The sequence below is a fragment of the Bos mutus genome, chromosome 21, assembly GCF_027580195.1.
Source record: "Bos mutus isolate GX-2022 chromosome 21, NWIPB_WYAK_1.1, whole genome shotgun sequence".
NCBI lineage: Eukaryota > Metazoa > Chordata > Mammalia > Artiodactyla > Bovidae > Bos > Bos mutus.
Genome location: NC_091637.1, coordinates 20,309,108 through 20,328,502, shown reverse-complemented (window position 1 = coordinate 20,328,502; position 19,395 = coordinate 20,309,108). Strand labels below are relative to the sequence as shown.

The 19,395-nt window shown below is 50.8% G+C and overlaps 1 protein-coding gene across 2 annotated transcripts in view; it reads right to left on the bottom strand.

Annotated features, from left to right (window-relative positions):
• Positions 1–19,395, bottom strand: part of SEMA4B (semaphorin 4B) — a 98,470-nt gene that overhangs the window by 23,329 nt on the left and 55,746 nt on the right. For both annotated transcript variants that reach the window (XM_070358276.1, XM_070358277.1), the window contains one exon: positions 4,111–4,384. In XM_070358276.1, the coding sequence (XP_070214377.1) occupies positions 4,111–4,384 (274 nt within the window). The remainder of the gene's footprint in view (positions 1–4,110; positions 4,385–19,395) is intronic.

Genomic DNA, 19,395 nt, shown 5'->3' with positions numbered 1-19,395 from the left:
CTACCTCTTACTGAGGACGGAGCACGTGCCAGGCACCAGGCCAAACACTTTACATACATTATTTCACGTAATCCTCTCAGAACCAAGAGAGGTGGGTCCTGCTATTATTATTCCCATCTTGTCAGTGTGAAATCAGGCCTGCGGAAGGCAGGCGCTGGCCCCAGCTTGTGCAGTCAGTTGGCTGTTAGCCCCACAGTTACAGCTGGGCGCAGAGGGGCCACGGAGACGCCAGCCCACCAGACAGAGCTGAAGACAAATGTTCACCTTCAAGTTGAGGCCACCTCAAGGAGGGAGGCCAGGAACCAGCCAGGAAAAAAAACTTTGAAAGCAGCTTGGGGAATTTCCTGGTGGTGCAGTGGTTAGGACTCTATGCTCTCATTGCTGAGGGCCTGGGTTCAATTCCTGGTCAGGGAACTAAGGGTCCCCGAAGCCAAGTGGCCTGGCCAAAAAGAAAGAAAGCAAGCGGCTTTCATGGGACTTCTCAGGGCAGCCATGACCTCGGGTGCCCGCTTGAGGTCAGAGGACAAACAGCTGATTCAGGCCACTGCCATGTCCTCTCTGCTCAATGGGGTTTTGTTGACTGAAGTTTGCAGACTTATGGGTTTCTGTGCAATCTAGATTGGAAACACTGTGTCCAGAGTTTTCCAGCCAGGCACTTCTGAGGCCGCTGGGGAGGGGGCGGTGGGGGGGATTCATAGCTCCTTTAATTGCCCAAATAAGGGGACCCAATGTGACTTTCACAAGCAGAGGAGCAGGTTGTTTTGTTTCTGCCCACATGGCCAGGCTGGATGGCACTGCACACCCGGGGCCCTGTTTCCAGTCTGCATCTCTCCTGTTCATGATCACTGCAAAGCCTCTCTCCTGACCACACAGTCTCTGATGCAATAGAACCAAGTTTCCACACTTTTCTTTGAAGCATTCCTTTCACACGGACAAGAGACTTCCTCTTGAGGCCTCTGCGGCCCGAGCTGACCCTGGAGCCCCCAGCCCTCCTCCCCCACCTCCTGTTCACGGGGTGAGACAAGTGGGGCACCCCCTTCTGATGGCCCCAGGCATTTGCTGCTGATCAACAGCAATGAGGGCTCCATACAGAGGGCACAGACACAGACTTGTAAGGATTTTGCTTTAAACCAGACACAGGCCATTCGCCCTAGGCACCCCAGGCCTTTGGGGAGTTTCGGTAGGAATTCAGAATAGGAGGGCAGGTGGCAGGAAGAAGGGTGTGTTCTCCATGAGGGAGGGGCCTGGGGCTCCAAGTCCCATGGTCACCCCAGGCCTGCCCAGCATGGGCTCACTGCCAGGAATATCTAATGAGCCCCCAGGGATGAGACAGGAAACCGCTTCAGGCCACGCTCTGAGGGTGCACCCGCTCGGTCCCCAGGGCATTCCCCTCTGGGGCTCCCAGCAGCTGGGAGACCTGCATGTAGACTGCAGCGGGGCAGTGGGGATTCAGGACCTGGAGCGAAGCCAGGGAGATGAACACTCTGGGTGCAGTGCAGCTCAGCAAAGTGTAGATACTCACACTCACGTGCTCAGGTGCTGCCAAACGATGCCAGAGCTTTGGTGGGACTGCCCTGGTGGCCCGGGGGCTAAGACTGCATGCTCCCAATGCTGGGGATCTGGGTTCCCCACCTGGTCAGGGAACTAGATCCCACAAGCTGCGACTAAAGACCCTGCATGCCACAACAAAGACTGAAGACCCTGCATGCTGCAGCTGAGACCTGGTGCAGCCTATTAAATAAACTAATTAAAAGAAAAAAAGAAAAAGAGGACCCCTGTGCATAGACCCAGCTTCAAGCACACAGTGGAAAACCTCTTTCTCGAGGCTCCACAGCTTGGAAAGCAGAGTCTATGAACGGCATCTCAGGCCCTCGGCCCCTCAGCTGGCCGCCTCTGTGCCTCACCAAACGCGCGTGCCTGCACAGTCCTCACAGGTGAGCCTGAGTGTCTTCTTTTAGGGGGGTTAGGATTTTACCACACGACTTGTGGGAGTACACAGACTTCCACACCACAGCACCAAACTGACCTGTGCAAGGGGTGCTGGCATGTGACACAAGCCTGCACTACAGCCTGGCCACGGTGCCGGACGTGCGGAAGTGGGCCAGGCCTTCGGTGTGGGTAGTTAACAACCAAGTGTTCCAGCCGCTCTCAGGAAGCAGGCCCTCTCAGTTCCTCCTCACAGCTCCCCTCTCTGCCTTGCCTTCCCTCTCTGTCTGTCATCCTATGAGTGGTCCCCGGCCAGCTTCAGAGGTGGACACAATACCTGCTACAGTTGACACACCCCCTGAGCCAGCCCAGCTTTCCCAGGGCCAGAAGTAGCCCATCAGAGCCTTTGGGCCCCTCCTCATCTCACCATCTCGCAAAGCTGAGAGAGTTTGAGGGCAAAGGGAGTGGTAGCCTCAAGAGTGAGAGCAGCGAGGCAGCGGGCCTGGATCCGGATACACCTGTGAGCCTCAGTCACCCAGCTGGAGCGTTCAACAGACTGTGGTCAAACTAACGCCCCAGCACTGCCACCCCCCACCTCGGGGGCAGAATCACCCGGGCTCTGGGCAGGATGTGTCGAAGCCCATGCTAACGCGTGGCAATCAATATGATAGCTAACACTGATGGAGCAGGTTTTATGTACCAAGCCCTGTCCTAAGGACTTTTCAAACAGAAGCTGATTTAATCGTCTCAATTCTGAGGTGGGTGTTATCATTATCCCTGTTTTACAGATGAGGAAATGAAGCCCCAAAGAGGTTAAGCAGCTTGCTCAAGGTCACACGGTTACTTAGTGGCAGAGGCAGGATTTGAACTCAGGGCATCATCTCAGTACTATCCTGCAATGTTTCAGACAGGGTTTCCCCAGTGGCCCGGACTTACTTTAAGGACCGATTCTGCTCCTCTTTCTTATTGTAAATGGAATGCTTTTTAAAAAAAAATTTTTTTTTTTTGGCCACACTGAAAGGCATGTGGGATCTTACTTCCCTGACCAGGGATCGAACCCGCCCCTGCCCCCACCCGCATTGGAAACTCTTGAGTCTTACCCACTGGACAACCAGGGAAGTCCCAGTAAATGAAATGCTTTTAGAAGTGGAGACGCTGTAAAAACAAGGAAGCCTGGTACAGTTTTGATTTGTAAACTCTATTTTATACATCCTTTATCTGAATTCACTCAGTATGACAACCAACAAGTTGAACAGCTTGGAGAAACAACATCTGTTGGGCACCTATATATGTTGCCTAGTCTCATGAAATCTCCAAGATAGCCACGCAAAAAATCCAGTAACAGTGCCCATTTTATGGATGAGCAAACAGGGGCATGGGAAGAAGTGGCAGTAGCAGAAATGGGATTGGAATCCAGGTGCCTCTGATTTCAAAGAGTTGGAACAGCAACCAGACGAAAGGGGAAGTAAGGATCAGGGGAAGTAAGGATCGCGAAGAGTGGAGGGCGCCACAGAAGCAGATGTGAGCACCAGACAGGGGACCTGGCCAAGGAGGATGGTGCTCCCGGGTGACTCCGGGGAGGGGGTCCTACGGTGGCTTCCAGGCCCTGGGGGTATCCCACCACGTCTGGGCAGGGGGTGCAAGCTGAGCCAGCCCGCTAGAATGAACAGGCGGAGGGAGAATGGGGCACCCGCCGCGGTTCCCGAGTCCTGCTCTGACTTGCTGTAACACCAGAACCCCAGTGTTTACCGGACGGCATCAAGGGCCCCTCCACCCCAAGCCGCCCTCCGGGGGCGGCACCGCGGCTGGCTCTGGTCAGCATCAAAGACAAGCAGATGTACAGGCGGACCAGCGGGCAGCCAGCACCGGGGGTGGGCGACATGGGGGCAGCGTCACCGCCGAAAGGGCGCCGTACCAGGGGGCGAAGGAGGGGCCCAAAGACCCCCTCCCTGCCCATTAAAAGAATGGAAGAAAGAGACCTGCGGCTCCACAGCTCCCCTCTCCTCCCTCCCTCCCGGCAGCGTGCTGGAAGGAGGAGGGCTCCTCATGGACCCCAAGCCTCCGACAGACCCCCTCCCCTTCCCTCTCCTTTGTCACCACCACCTCCGCCAGAGCCACCTCTCCGGCCCCCTCCCCTCCTCCAGACCCCCGCCCGCGTCCTCCGCGGGGTCGCCCAGCACTCACCGAGAGGCAGGCTGATCCGAGGGGTGAGCGCCCGAGAGGGAGACGGCGGTAGCAGCAGCAGCGGCGGCAGCAGCAGCAGCGGCAGCGGCAGCGCGCCCAGCAGGGCGGACGCTCGGCTCCCCCGGCCCATCGCGGCGCGCCGGACTCGGACCGCGGGGAGCGACGGCGTCCTCCGGGCTCGGCTCAGGTGGCTCTCCGGCACTCGCGGGCGGCAGCCCCGCCCCGAAGTCCGGCCCCGGATTGGATCGGCCGCCCCCGCCTCCGGACCTGGGGGCTGGAGCAGGGTGGGAAGTGGGGTCACGTGGGCTGCGCGCACGCTCGCCCCGCCGCCCGCCCCCTCCCCGGCACCGCGGTCCTCCGCCAGCGCCGCTCGACCGAAGCTCGCCCGCGAGCACGGCAGGGAGGGGCCCAAGGAGGAAGTTGAGCGGTTGGTCCAGCCCCTCCCGGCTCAGCTCCCGGCCCGACCCGTCCCTTTTCCCTTCCTCCTTCCTGGGCGCTGGAGGCTCCAGGGGCGCCAGCGGGAGTGCACCTAGCTCGGTGCGCGCCAGGCAGGAGCCGAGCCAGGCCATTAGCAGCAGCAGAGGCCGCGGGAGCGCGGGGGCGCGGAGGAAAGCAGACCTCTGGTTCCCCGCCCCTACCTCTCAGACCCTCCCACCGCAGCCCCGGCCCCTTCCGGCTCCTCAGGGACCCTCAGCGCGTTTGTTTGGGAAAACGTGTGGTTCTCTCCACTGTGAGCGCGTGTCTTCTCCCTTTATCTCTGCCGGCCCCCTCCCCCGTGCGCCCTCCCCCTCCAGTGCTCCTGGCACCCACATGTCGGTAACCAAATGAACTCCGCCGAGCTGCTGCAGACTCCGGGGCTAGCTGCTTCTGCACCTAATTTTTGCATGGGTCAGTCCACTTTAGGTCTTGGCTGAGGGTTCACTCCAGGCTTGACACTTAATCTAGATGCCCGCGTGGTCATCCACGCTTGGAATTCTGTCCACACGAAGCCAGACTTCGGATGGGGGGAATCCGGGCAAAATTAGCTTAAGTGGGATAATAGGATTTAATGTACTGCCAAGGACGTGAGACTTTCTCCACAACTGCACGTGGCCTGGCAGCGGATAGTACTCCCTAAGGCTGGAATCCCAGAGCCACCACCCCACCCCCCACCCCGGTCCTCCTGCGTCCCCAGGGGTGGAGTTCAGTAGGGCTGAGACCAGGGGTTTCAAACTGCGCACAGGATCCCTTAGGTGGATCCTGAAATCAAGTTAGTGAATCCCTATCAACATTAAAAACAAAGAAACTGAATGGAAGATACCAAAGTGCAATGATCATAGAAAAGATAAGGAAAATTTAGGAAGCCCAGTTCAGCTTTTCTCAAGTGAGCTCAGGATCACGTGCATGCATCGGGTGGTGCTATTGCTTGGGTCATTTCTGACTCTGCAACACCATGGACTGTAGCCCACCAGGCCCTTCTGTCCATGGGATTCTCCAGGCAAGAATACTGGAGTGGGTTGCCATGCCCTCCTCCAGGGGATCTTCCCAACTCAGGGATCAAACCCGTGTCTCTTATGTCTCCTGCACTGGCAGGAGGGTTCTTTACTAATAGCACCATCCGGGAAGCCCTTGCACAGCATCACAGTAAAATATAATTCTTCCTGTAGTCCAAGTCAAAAGGACTTGGAAAACCTCTGCCAGTCATTTCCATGGCAGTAGGGACAGTTTCTCCAGGAATTAGCCGCAGTGGCTGGAAAGTTCCTCTTCACCCCCAGCCCGCAATGAGCTTTCTCAGAGCCAGCACCATTGGCTCTTGCCCTACTCCCAGGGCCTCCCACAGGGTGACTGACAAGGGGTGGGCACAGTGCTAACATGGTCCCAGATCTCCTCACGCACAGCCAAGCTTCCATGATCTCTGTATCTCCACCTTCTAGACTGGTGGCACCCTTTTTAAAGGGTCGTCCAGCACTGGACACAGAATTCCACCTGGCACGTGGCCAGCAACACTTACCCACAGTTCTAGCATTGCCCAGGCCTGGGAATGCCGTATCAATGGTGTCAAAACATCTTTAGTCAGTGACGTCCATGCTTCTATCTGTAGCTAGGTGTGTGCTCAGTCAGTCATGTTGGACTCTTTGTGACCCCATAAACTGTAGCCCACCAGGCTCCTCTGTCCATGGGATTTTCCCCAGCAAGAATACTGGAGTGGGTTGCCATTTCCTCCTCCAGGGGATCTTCTCAACCCAGGGATCGAACCTGAGCCTCCTGCATTGGCAAGTGGATGCTTTACCACTGTGCCACCCGAGAAACCCTGTACCTAGGACCTTTGTCCTAAATTCCAAATGGCCTTGACATTTCTACAAGGCTGTCTTATCTGATAGGTATCTGAAATTCAATGTGGTTCCAGAACATACTCCATCAGTGTGAGCCTCTCCATCCCATTTAATGGCAAGTCTGTCTTTGAATTGCTCAGATTAAAAACCTTAATTCCTTTCTCTTCTCTTGCTCCTCATACTCAATCCACTAGCAAATCTATAATCTGACCACTTACCACCTCCTGGGGTCCCAGTTACTGCCCGCTTCTCGTGTCCGACTCTTTGTGTGACCCCATTGACTGTAGCCCACCAGGTTTCTCTGTCCGTGGAGTTTTCCAGGCAAGACTACTGGACTGTGTTGCCATTTCTTACCCCAGGGGTCTTCCCAACCCAGGGATCGAACCCACATCTCTGGCATCTCCTGCGTTCAGGCAGGTTCTTTACCACTAGCACCACCTCAGAAGTTTCTACCCTTGTTGTTCAATCGCTCAGTCGTGTCTGACTCTTTGCAACTCATGGAGTGCAGCATGCCAGGCTTCTCTGTCCATTACCAACTCCCTGAGTTTGCTCAAACTCACGTCCATCGAGTCCGTGATACCATCCAACCATCTCATCCTCTGTCATCCCCTTCTCCTCCTGCCTTCAGTCTTTCCCAGCATCAGGGTCTTTTCTAATGTGTCAGCTCTTCGAATCAGGTGGCCAAAGTATTGGAGCTTCAACTTCAGCATCAGTCCTTTCAATGAATATTCAGGGTTGATTTCCTTTAGGATTGACTTGTTTGATCTCCTTGCTGTCCAAGGGACTCTCAAGAGTCTTTTCCAGCACCACAATTCGAAAGCATTGAATCTTCAGTGCTCAGCCTTTTTTATTGTCCAGCTCCCACATCCATATATGACTACTGGATTCCAAACCATAGCTTTGACTACCCTTGGGCTTTCCTGGTGCCTCAGCTGGTAAAGAATCTGCCTGCAAACCGGGAGACCTGGGTTCGATCCCTGAGTTGGGAAGATCCCCTGGAGAAGGGAACAGCTACCCACTCCAATATTCTGGCCTGGAGAATTCCATGGACTGTAGTCTATGTGGTCACAAATGGTCGGACACGACTGAGTGACTTTCACTTTGACTACCCTTGAGCTGTTCTCAAACTGTTCTCAACTCAGGAGCCAGAGTGAGCTTTTCAAAACCAAAGTCAGGTCATGGCACTCCTGTGCTCAAAACCCTCCAGTGGTTCCTTACAGTGGTGTGCAAGGCTCCAGGTTACCTCGCCCCCACGCCCACTGCATCATCCATTGCTCTCCCCACCCCTCACTCACTCTACCCCAGGCACTCATGAGGACGAACACGCTTGTGCTAAGACCTTTGCCCTGGCTCCTCCCTCTGCCTGGAGTTCTCTACCCAGAAAGTGATTGAGTCCCTCGTTTCCTTCAAATCTTTCCTCAAAGATCACCTTCTTAGTCATAAAAAAAGAACAAAATAATGCCATTTGCATCAATATGGATGCACCTAGAGATTATCATACTGAGTGAAGTTAAGTCAGACAGAAAGACAAATATCACATGATATTGTTTATGTGTGGAATCTAAAAAAAGGCTACAACAGACTTGTGGACACAGCTGGGAAGGAGAGGGTGGAATGAACTGAAACCTATACATTACCATATGTAAAACAGATAGTTAAAAGGAAGTTGCCCTGTAACACTGGGAGCTCAACCCAGCGCTCTGTGACAGCTTAGAGGGGTGAGACGGAGGTTCCAGAGGGAAGGGATATAGGTATACTTGAGGCTGATTTACTTTGTTGTACAGCAGAAACCAATACAACATTTAAAGCAATTATCTTCCAACTAAAAATAAATTTAAAAAATAAATATAAAAAGGCTACAAATGAACTTATCTGCAAAACTGAAATAGAGCTACAGATGTAGAAAATTAACTTATGGTTGCAGGGTAGAGGGGAAGGGGGGATAAACTGGAAGATTGGGGCCGACACATACACACCACTATGCACAAAACAGATAACTAGTGAGGACTTCTGCAGGGCACTGGCAGTTCCACTCAACACTCTGTACTGACCTATATGGGAAAAATCTAAAAAAGAGTGGATGAATGATTTTGTATAAAAGGTTCACTTTTCTGTGCTCTTGAAACTAAAACAACATTGTAAATCAATTATACTCTAATTAAAAAAAAGAAAAAAGATCACCTTCTTGAAGAATCTGAAGTTCCCCCAATATTCCCTTCCCTGAGATGTTTTTCCCACATGCTCATCATCTTCTAATATACTAAATGATTTGCTTATTTGTTGTGGTTTTTCTTTATTGTCTGAACCTCCCACCTGCCTTCTCACCCCCAAGAAATGTTGACTGAGGAGGGCAAGTATTTTTGCTCCTTTGGCTTGTTAAATAAGCTATCCATAGCCTCTAGAACAGTGCCTGGCATATGGTTAACCCTCAGTCAGTACTGGCTGAGTGAATGAATAAATGAATGCCACCTCAGAGTCAGGGAATACTGTGGGCCCATGTCAACTAACAACTAGAGCTCCTTGTTGATACCAACTTTGGTCTGGAATTCCCTGAAACTAGAAATGACGCAATTAACTTTTTTAACCTACGCACAAGACTTTGTATTGATCTCCTTTAAATCTACTGGTTCTGGTCCAGATCTCATCCTATTGAGGTCATTGTGAATATTGATTCTATCACACAGTTGGCTTCCCCTCCCAGTTTTGAGTCATCTATAAATCTGATAAGCATTCTTGACCATTATTCAAGTCACTGATAAAAATATTAGATGAGCAGACCTAACACCCACTTCTTGGTTTCTAAATATCACTCTTCAATAAAAGGCAACAGAACTCCTTGGAGAAATGAAAAGGAAAGTACAAGGTGATCCTGGGACCTTGTGTTGGGCCAGAAAACAAGGAAGTGACTAAAGACTAATGGGGTCATGTCAAAAGGATATAGGGCCAGCTTGATGACCAAACTTGGGACAATTCGAGCATCAGAAAGCATAATGAAGTAATGGATTCTAATGCATAAAAGTAAAACAATCCATTAGTCTACAGTAAAACTCAGCAAAGCAGAGAGAGAAAGAAAAGGGCTGGAAAGAATAACTTTCTCTATAGAAAAGTGCTGCTGCCTGATAGACGTAGAGGAAATGATAGACTTAGAAAATCTAGATTCAAGCAAGCAGAAGGTATTAAGACGAGGCGGCAAGAATACACAGAAGAACCGGACAAAAAGATCTTCACGACCCAGATAATCACGATGATGTGATCACTGACCTAGAGCCAGACATCCTGGAATGTGAAGTCAAGTGGGCCTTAGAACGCATCACTACAAACAAAGCTAGTGGAGGTGATGGAACTCCAGTTGAGCTATTCCAAATCCTGAAAGATGATGCTGTGAAAGTGCTGCACTCAATATGCCAGCAAATTTGGAAAACTCAGCAGTGGCCACAGGACTGGAAAAGGTCAGTTTTCATTCCAATCCCAAAGGAAGGCAATGCCAAAGAATGCTCAAACTACCGCACAATTGCACTCATCTCACACGCTAGTAAAGTAATGCTCAAAATTCTCCAAGCCAGGCTTCAGCAATACATGAACTGTGAACTTCCTGATGTTCAAGCTGGTTTTAGAAAAGGCAGAGGAACCAGAGATCAAATTGCCAACATCCGCTGGATCATGGAAAAAGCAAGAGAGTTCCAGAAAAACATCTATTTCTGTTTTATTGACTATGCCAAAGCCTTTGACTGTGTGGATCACAATAAACTGTGGAAAATTCTGAAAGAGATGGGCATACCAGACCACCTGACCTGCCTCTTGAGAAATCTGTATGCAGGTCAGGAAGCAACAGTTAGAACTGGACATGGAACAACAGACTGGTTCCAAATAAGAAAAGGAGTACGTCAAGGCTGTATATTGTCACCCTGCTTATTTAACTTATATTCAGAGTACATCATGAGAAACGCTGGACTGGAAGAAGCACAAGCTGGAATCAAGATTGCCGGGAGAAATATCAATAACCTCAGATATGCAGATGACACTACCCTTATGGCAGAAAGTGAAGAGGAACTAAAAAGCTTCTTGATGAAAGTGAAAATAGAGAGTGAAAAAGTTGGCTTAAAGCTTAACATTCAGAAAACGAAGATCATGGCATCCGGTCCCATCACTTCATGGGAAATAGATGGGGAAACAGTGGAAACAGTGTCAGACTTTATTTTGGGGGACTCCAAAATCACTGCAGATGGTGACTGCAGCCATGAAATTAAAAGACACTTACTCCTTGGAAGGCAAGTTATGACCAACCTAGATAGCATATTCAAAAGCAGAGACATTACTTTGCCAACAAAGGTCTGTCTAGTCAAGGCTATGGTTTTTCCTGTGGTCATGTATGGATGTGAGAGTTGGACTGTGAAGAAGGCTGAGCACCGAAGAACTGATGCTTTTGAACTGTGGTGTTAGAGAAGACTCTTGAGAGTCCCTTGGACTGCAAGGAGATCCAACCAGTCCATTCTGAAGGAGATCAGCCCTGGGATTTCTTTGGAAGGAATGATGCTGAAGCTGAAACTCCAGTACTTTGGCCACCTCGTGCGAAGAGTTGACTCATTGGAAAAGACTCTGATGCTGGAGGGACTGGGGGCAGGAGGAGAAGGGGACGACAGAGGATGAGATGGCTGGATGGCATCACTGACTCAATGGACATGAGTCTGGGTGAATTCCAGGAGTTGGTGATGGACAGGGTGGCCTGGTGTGCTGCGATTCATGGGGTCGCAAAGAGTCGGACACGACTGAGCAACTGAACTGAACTGAAGGATAACTAATGGTTGCTAAACCTTTGGGTGGAAGATTGTTAGGAAACTACGTTAACAAGATCTCTGAGATTTCCCAGGTTGTCCAGTGGCTGAGATTCAAAGCTTCCACTGTAGGAAGCGTGGGTTCCATCCTTGGTTGGAGAACTAAAGTCCTACATGCTTCGTGGTACAGCCAAAAAAACCCAAAAAGGAAGCACAGTCTCAAAGTCTGACCCACTGATGACTTACTAATGACCAGTGGGAAAATGTTTCTCTAAGGGAGCACTGGTGGCCACTATCTTTTTTGCCCCCAGTGGCCACCATATTAATCAAGTGGCCAAAAGTAACATCATTGGTAGTGGGACTACCTGATATCATTCACCTCCTAATATGAGTCAATAAAAAATGCACAACTCATCAACAATTGTATCAAAAGTATGTAACCCAGATCTAATAGTGAGGACACAATAGGAAACATTCAGCTTCTATAAGACAAAGAGCTTGGACTCTTCAAAAAGGTCAAACTGATGAAAGGACAAAAAGGACAAGAGAACTGTTTTAGGATAGAAAATTAAAAAGACATGCAATATGTGAACCTTGATTGAAATCCTGAAGGGGAAAAATAAAAAGCCACAGAGCAATTGAGAAATTGCTAATACACATGCACTCTGTATGAGATGATATTATGGCATTATTCGGAGAAGGCGATGGCACCCCATGCCAGTACTCTTGCCTGGAAAATCCCATGGACGGAGGAGCCTGGTAGGCTGCAGTCCATGGGGTCGCTAAGAGTCGGACACGACTGAGCAACTTCGCTTTCACTTTTTACTTTCATGCACTGGAGAAGGAAATGGCAACCCATTCCAGTGTTCTTGCCTGGAGAATCCCAGGGACGGGGGAGCCTGGTGGGCTGCCGTCTATGGGGTTGCACAGAGTCGGACACGACTGAAGTGACTTAGCAGCAGCAGCAGCAGCAGCAGCAGCAGCATGGCATTATTGTTCATTTTCTTAGGTACAATATGGTACTGTGTTCTTAGGAGAATGTCATTGTTCTTTGGAGACGCCTGCTGAGGTCTGTCGACATGAAGTATCATGATATCTACAACTTACTTTCATACGATTAAGCCAAAACAAGTGGGTTGTGAGTGTGCATTTGTGTATGAGAAAGAGTGTGAGTGCTACTGTGGCAGAGTTTTGACAACTGGTTAATATAGAAAGTTATGGGTGTTTTTATATCATGTTTTATAAATTTTAGGGGAAAATTGAGGGAGGCATTTCCAAAAACAGAGCCTACTGGAGACCTCCATCCAGGTTGAAACTGATCGACATCCTTTGTAGGCTAAATCATGTGTTAGCTATGGTGTCTTCCTTACTGCACCATTCACCCACATTTCTTCATATTATCCATAAGAATCATATGAGGGCCTTCCCTGGCAGTCCAGTGGTTAGGACTCCGCAGTCTTGCTGGGTCCAATCCCTGGTCAGGGAACTAAGATCCAACAAGCCACATAGCGTGGCCAAAAAAATAATAACAACAATAACAATAATATGAAAAAATTATAAGAAATCTTATTGAAATCAAGGTCCTAGCTATAACTATAGCACTGACTCATTGGAAAAGACCCTGATACTGGCAAAGACTGAAGGCAAAAGAAGTGGGTGGCAGAGGATGAGATGGTTACATGGCATCACTGACTTAATGGACATGAATCTGAGCAAACTCTGAGAGATAGTGGAGGACAGAGGAACCCGGTGTGCTGCAGTCCATGGGGTCAAAGTCTGACACCACTTAGCTACTGAATGACGACAACTAACTATAGCGTTTCCTTCTATCTTCTGCTTACTGCTGTTACCTAGAACAGGGCCTGATGAGTGGCATCTGTTTGATTAGAATTTGTTGAGTGCCAGAATCTCCACATCAGGTCTCCCCTCAAGCAGCAACCAGGCTGGTTTGCCCGAGTGTCTTGGCAACACATGGGTGCTCCTCTCTGAGAGGAGGCAGGGGCTGATGTAGTCTCACTTGGCAGTTAATTATATCCCACTCAAACACTTCAAGTGTGTCTTCTGCCAACTCGGTGCAAGCCCCTTGAAGACAGTGATGGGTCTTGCCTCTCGAACCCCCCCTGCCTCACATGGCACTCCAGTAGGACCTCCACTGTTAAGTCGCTTCAGTCGTGTCCGACTCTGTGTGACCCCATAGACAGCAGCCCACCAGGCACCGCCGTCCCTGGGATTCTCCAGACAGGAACACTGGAGTGGGTTGCCATTTCCCGGACAAAATGCAGGCCCCACCTGTTGGCCTGGAGAGGAGCCCTCTAACTCATGCCCCAGCATGGCAGCCTTGGGCCTTGTGGGCTCCCCTGTCTCCCCCTGGCATGCTAATTTGTTCTCCCCAGGGTAAAAAACAAAACAAAACAAAACAGGAGGATGACTGACAGAGAAAAACTTCATTTGAGCTGACTTCCTGTGGGCTGAAGAGCGGTTCCCAGGCCAACACCGTGTCTCCTGTTCCCCTTTGCCACCCTTGGATGTAGGCAAGTCTTTCTCAGCCAGAACGCTGGTGTTTATAAAGAGCTCAGGGCGCCACTTGGAAAGAGTATAGAAAGAGACAAAGCGAAAACCAACGGTTCCTCTGTGCCCCCGGCCAGCAAGATGCAGTCAAGTCTGGCTTCCTTTCTCTGTCCACACTCACACAACTCATTCCCCATCCATCCTCTCTCTCTCTGAGGGTCTCTCTCTCCTGTACACACAAGCACACACATAAGAAGGATAAAAATGCGAGAAGGAGAGGTGAAATGTGCACGGGGACGGAACCCAGGCCTCCCGCATTGCAGGCAGATTCTTTTCCAGCTGAGCCACTAGGAAAGCCCAAAATATGCACAGGAATACATGCAAAGAGGCCAGACAAAATGGGGCCACATGTCTGAAGGCAGCCAAGGAAACTTCAGGGATGACAAGTGTATTTTGTATCTTAATTAGGATGTTGGTTTCCCAAGTGTAAACAGATTAAAATTTTTTGATCTGTACACTGAAGATCTATGCATTTTCCTGTATGAAATTTCTACCTTATACCTGTTATTGTGGGATGGGGGTGGGGGTAAGCAAGGAGACCAAAAGGTAAAAATATAATAATAATCATCATCATAATAATAAAATACCTCACCTGCAGGATCAGGTGAAAGAAGAAAATGAGACTAGCTATGGGCTGGAGTCGGGAGTGGGCGTGGGAGGGGAGCTTTTCCAGGTTTTCTAGGTGGTAAAGAACCCACCTGCCAAAGCAGGAAACATAAGAGGTGCAGGTTATATCCCTGTGTTGGGAAAATCCCTGGAATATGAAATGGCAACCCACTCCAGTATTCTTGCCTGGAGAATCCCAGGGACAGAGGAACCTGGCAGGCTACAGTCTGTGGGGTCGCAAAAAGCTGGACAAGACTGAAGCAATTTAGCATGCACATATCAGAGGGAGAAGGTGAAGAGAAATAGGAAAGGCTACAAGAGAAAATGGGGCTTTCTAGGTGGTGCTAGTGGTAAAGAACCCACCTGCCAATGCAGGAAACACAAGAGACATGGATTTGATCCCTGGGTGAGAAAGATCCCCTGGAGGAGGGCATGGCAACCCACTCCAGTATTCTTGCCTGGAGAATCCCATGGACAGAGGAACCTGGCAGGCTACAGTCCATGGAGTTGCAAAAAGTCGGACACAACTGAAGCGACCTGGCATGCACACATACAAGAGAAAATAAAGCAAAGTGTGGCTAAAAATATAAGGCCTCTGTAACCTGCTCAGTTACAAAGGAATAAGGCAGTGTGGGCTCAGGGCAAGTGCTGGCCGTGCAATGGTCCATCCAGACCACAGTCAGCCTCTTGAGCCGTCAGTACTCATTAACCATCTATACGTACAGCCTCCGCCCAGGCATAGGCCAGCCCTGACCTGGGGCACGGATGGCTCCTGCCAGCCTGCCCCCAGCCCGGCCTGCCGGCTCTCATTTCCACCCAGGGGATCCTGGCTCTCACACAGTCCTACTCTGGGAGTCATGGCTTTGCTTTGTTTCCCGGCCGTGGAGGAGGGGCCTCTTGCCAAGCCCAGTGGAGCTTGAACCCAAGGTCTCACCCGCCCCGTCCTGGAGTAGCACTCAAGCTCCTCCCATCTCTGGGTTCTGGCTGGCAGGCTGCCCAGCAAGGCCTCGCAGACACGCACTGGCGGTAGCCCAGCTCCCTGGGCCTTGGCCCCCTGCCACCATCCCCTCGTCGCCCTGAGCCCTCCTCTCATGCCAACCTGCAGCTGCAGCTCCCCTCCCTGCCCAGCTGGGCACAATGCTGCTGTTTCCTCCCCAGGGGCTGGGCTGCAGCATCAATACATTTTGATGAGAAAGCGACACCAGCTGGCACACCCTGTGTGTGCTTTTAAATCCGCCAATGACTTCCAGATGCCGGGGGCTGGGAGTGTCCCTGGGGCAGTACCCTCTGCAGTGGGGGGCACTCACGGGGCCAGCACGGCCCCCACCTTTGAGTCTCACCAGCGACTTTAACCAGGGTCTAGCAATGAATGTAAATGAGCCTCATCTCTCTTCTGCAAACTGTGCTCCTCTTCACTGGTCCCTTATGTCTCTTTCTTTTTCAAAAATGTTTATTTACTTATTTGGCTCTCCCAGGTCTTAGTTGCAGCATGTGGGATCTAGTTCTCCGACCAGGGATTGAACCCAGGCCGCCTGCATTGGGAGCACGGAGTCTTAGCCACTGGGCCACCAGGGAAGTCCCGGTCCCTAATGTTTCTTGCTCTGTGAAGTGGTTCGAATCCAGGGATGAGGCACACCAGTTCTTCCATAAGAAGTAGAATTTCAGCACTATCTGTTATTTTGGGGACTGTAGCAAGCCACGGGATCTCTCAGAACCTCAGCTTCCCCATCTGTGAGATGGGAATGCTAACAGTACTGCCTGCGCTGTCAGGAGAGCTGAGGAGACAGGGCTTACAAGGCGACGGGCAGCCCCGGTGCGTGGTGAAAGCCGAGCACGTTATATTATGGGTTCGCCTCATTTACCTAAACGTGGCCACAGCCATCCTAAGATGTCCAAGCTAGAGGACCCTCTTCTGGGCTCTCTGCTCAGGTTCGGCCACCTCCTACCAACCCAGTGCTGAGGCTGCAAGTCTCACGGGGAGAAGGAACCGGCCCGCCCAGCCCAGGCCCTGGGTGCGCCCGCTGCGGTGAAGAGCTCGCTGCCCGCCCCAGCCACCCCCACCAGGGCCTGTCGGGGCCTGAGCTGGCCACTCCCTGGGAGGGACCCCCCTGCCCCACAGGGCTGTGGTGCAACCAGCCGGGCTCAGCTTGTCCCTGACTCGACATGGTAGAACACGGTAGAACACGGTAGGTTGCCACCATCGTGCCCAGGCTCCCGATGCAAGTTCCGAGGGGCTGTCTGCCTGGGCCCCCAGGTCTGTCCTCCAGGGGGCCTGGAGAGCCTGGCTGATGCGTGGCACCTGTCACCCCAAAGGGGCACAATTACTGTCCGGTGACTCTCTTTCCCCTGAAACCTCATACCTGCAGCCACTCAGAGGTATGAGGCAGACATCCTAGGCCGGGTGAGGATGGGAAGCAAGGAGCATAAGCCTCTAGGACAGTCTGGTTTCAAGTCTGGCTTATGAGACCCTTGCAGTCCCAAGATCTTGAGAAACCAGCAATCTACCTCTCCATTTGTCCCCAGTTCTTCCTCTTTAAGTCCCTCTCTGAGCCCTAGGCCCCTGGCCATTGCTTCATGGAGGGAGAGCAGACCTAGCCAAGGCCTTTCGTCACTCCCGAGAAGGAACCTTCCTATCAGAGGACCAAAGCTCTCTCATCCCAAAGAGGTGGGGCCCTCCAAGCCCCCATGGTTCCCTGTCACCTTAGGTCACCTGGTGGCTCCGGCTCTTACTCCAAGAGAGCCTTGCTGTTGGTTCCAGCACTGCCTTCGAAGAGTGGGCCTAGACAGCTGAGCCCATTGGGTGGGGGATGGATGGGTGGGTTCCATTGATTTCCTGTGGCTCCAAAGACTACTCTGATAGAATGGAAGGAAGAATATATCACTGCCACAGTGTGCCCACCTGCCGGCCTAGACCATGGCACCAGAACAAGATGCTCACAAAAAGCCGGTACGTGGGTAGCACCTCAGATCCATGCTCAGACAGGGATCTTACACAGCAGCTCTCCAGGCCTGAGACTCCTGGGATGCCTGGCAGCACCCCAGTACTGAGCACCAGGCTGGAGGACACCATAAGGCTCTGAGTGGGTGCAGCTCAGCTCTAGCAAAGGAGTCAGAGGAAGACTTGCCTGGTGGTTCAGTGGCTACTGATCTCCCAATGCAGGGGGCCCAGGTTTGATCCCAGGTCAGGGAACTAGATCTTACATGCCACAACTAAAGATCACATATGCCAGCACTAAGATTGAAGATCCCACATGTCACAAGTAGGACCTGCCACAGCCAAATAAATAAACAAAAATATTTTTTTAAAAAAGGAGGGGCTCTAAGGGGCCTGGACCCAGGGCCTGATCCACCCAGTCCACTCTGCAAGGGAGCAGACCCACCTTGCTCCTCTCAGGCTCTTCCTCTATGAACACAGCCTTCACTCTTTCCTTACAGCCTGTGAGCAGTGGAGCAGAGCAGGGGGTCCTTTAACCAATAGAGTCGGCCTCAGTGAGATGTGAACCCCAAGAATGATGACAGTAATCAGAGCTTTTATTTGATTTCAAAGAGATTGTTGCCCTCCTCCCCTCCCCAACCCCAAAAAAGTAAAGATAATTTCTTTGGGGTGTTTTCGTCTGAAGACACAGGAACTTTCAGAATTAGTCTTTATTAGGTAAAAAGAAATACCAGAATTAAGAGTTATTATATACCTTAACATGAATTATTAGGCAAATTATGCCCACCTAAGGGCTTCCCCAATGGCTCAGCCAGTAAAGAATCTGCCTGTAATGCAGAAGACACAGGAAACTTGGGTTCGATCCCTGGGTTGGGAAGATCCCCTGGAGGAGGAAATGGCAACTCACTGCAGTGTTCTTGCCCGAAAAATCCCATGAACAGAGGAGCCTGGTGGGCTATAGTCCATGGGGTCTCAAAGAGTCAGACTTGACGAAGCATGCATGCCCACCTAAAGCAAAACTGACGTTTACAAGGCTAACATTTATTGAGTACTTTCTATAAGCAAGCCACTGAGCTGAGCTTTTTTACATCCAATCATTTACTTACATCTCACAAGGTGAAACAGGAATTATGATATTCCCACTTTATAGTTGAGAAATGGGGGCACAGAGAGGTTCAGGGACTTGCTAAGGTCACATACGTGGCAAGTCAGTACTAGGACCAGAAACTGGATTGGACTCCAGAACCCTGTGGAGATGCTCTACATACGGGAGAATTTCAACCAGGGTTTTGTCTCAAGCTATAACCATCTCCCTCTTGATAACATAAGCTACTGTATTTTCCTCCCTCTCTCCCTACCCCTTTTTTCCCCTTCTTCTTTCACTCATTCAGTATTTCTTGTGCACTTGCTGCCTTCTAAGCATCGCTGAAGTTGAAGAAACTGACATGGTTCTGCCTTCACAGAGCTTCCAGTTCATCAAGATTCCTTAAATTCTTCTTCCCATAGAATAACCATTCTTGTCCACATTTCTTTAGACACTTTCACTCACTTATTCCTTTGTCTCCAACAAAGGGCCAGCCTGGCAGAGCTCCAGACGTGCTGCCAGGCTTCGAAGGCTAGAATCGTGCCATTTTCAACTGCCATTTCTGGAATGGCTCCTCTGAGCTGCCTCTGCACTCTGCTCAGATTTCCATTAAGGCACTCATGATTCTGTAGTGAAATACTCATTTACACATCTCATCCCTATCTTCTACTACAAGCTCCTTGAGTGCAGGAACTAGGCCTGCCTAACTCAGGTTTTTAATCTCTATCCCCAGTGAAGAGTTTGGAAATAGCAGGCATCCAGGTGGCTGAGACAGTAAAGAATCAGCCTGCAATGCAATGTTCGATCCTTGGGTAGGGAAGATGCCCTGGAAAAGGTAATGTCTACCTACTACTGGAATGACTACCCACTCCAGTATTCTTGCCTGGAGAATCCCATGGACAGAGTAGTCTGGTGGGCGACAGTTCATGGGGTTGCAGAGAGCTGGACATGACTGAGCGACTTTCATTTTCAGTAAATGTTTGCTAAAGTGAATAAGTGAGTTTTCTG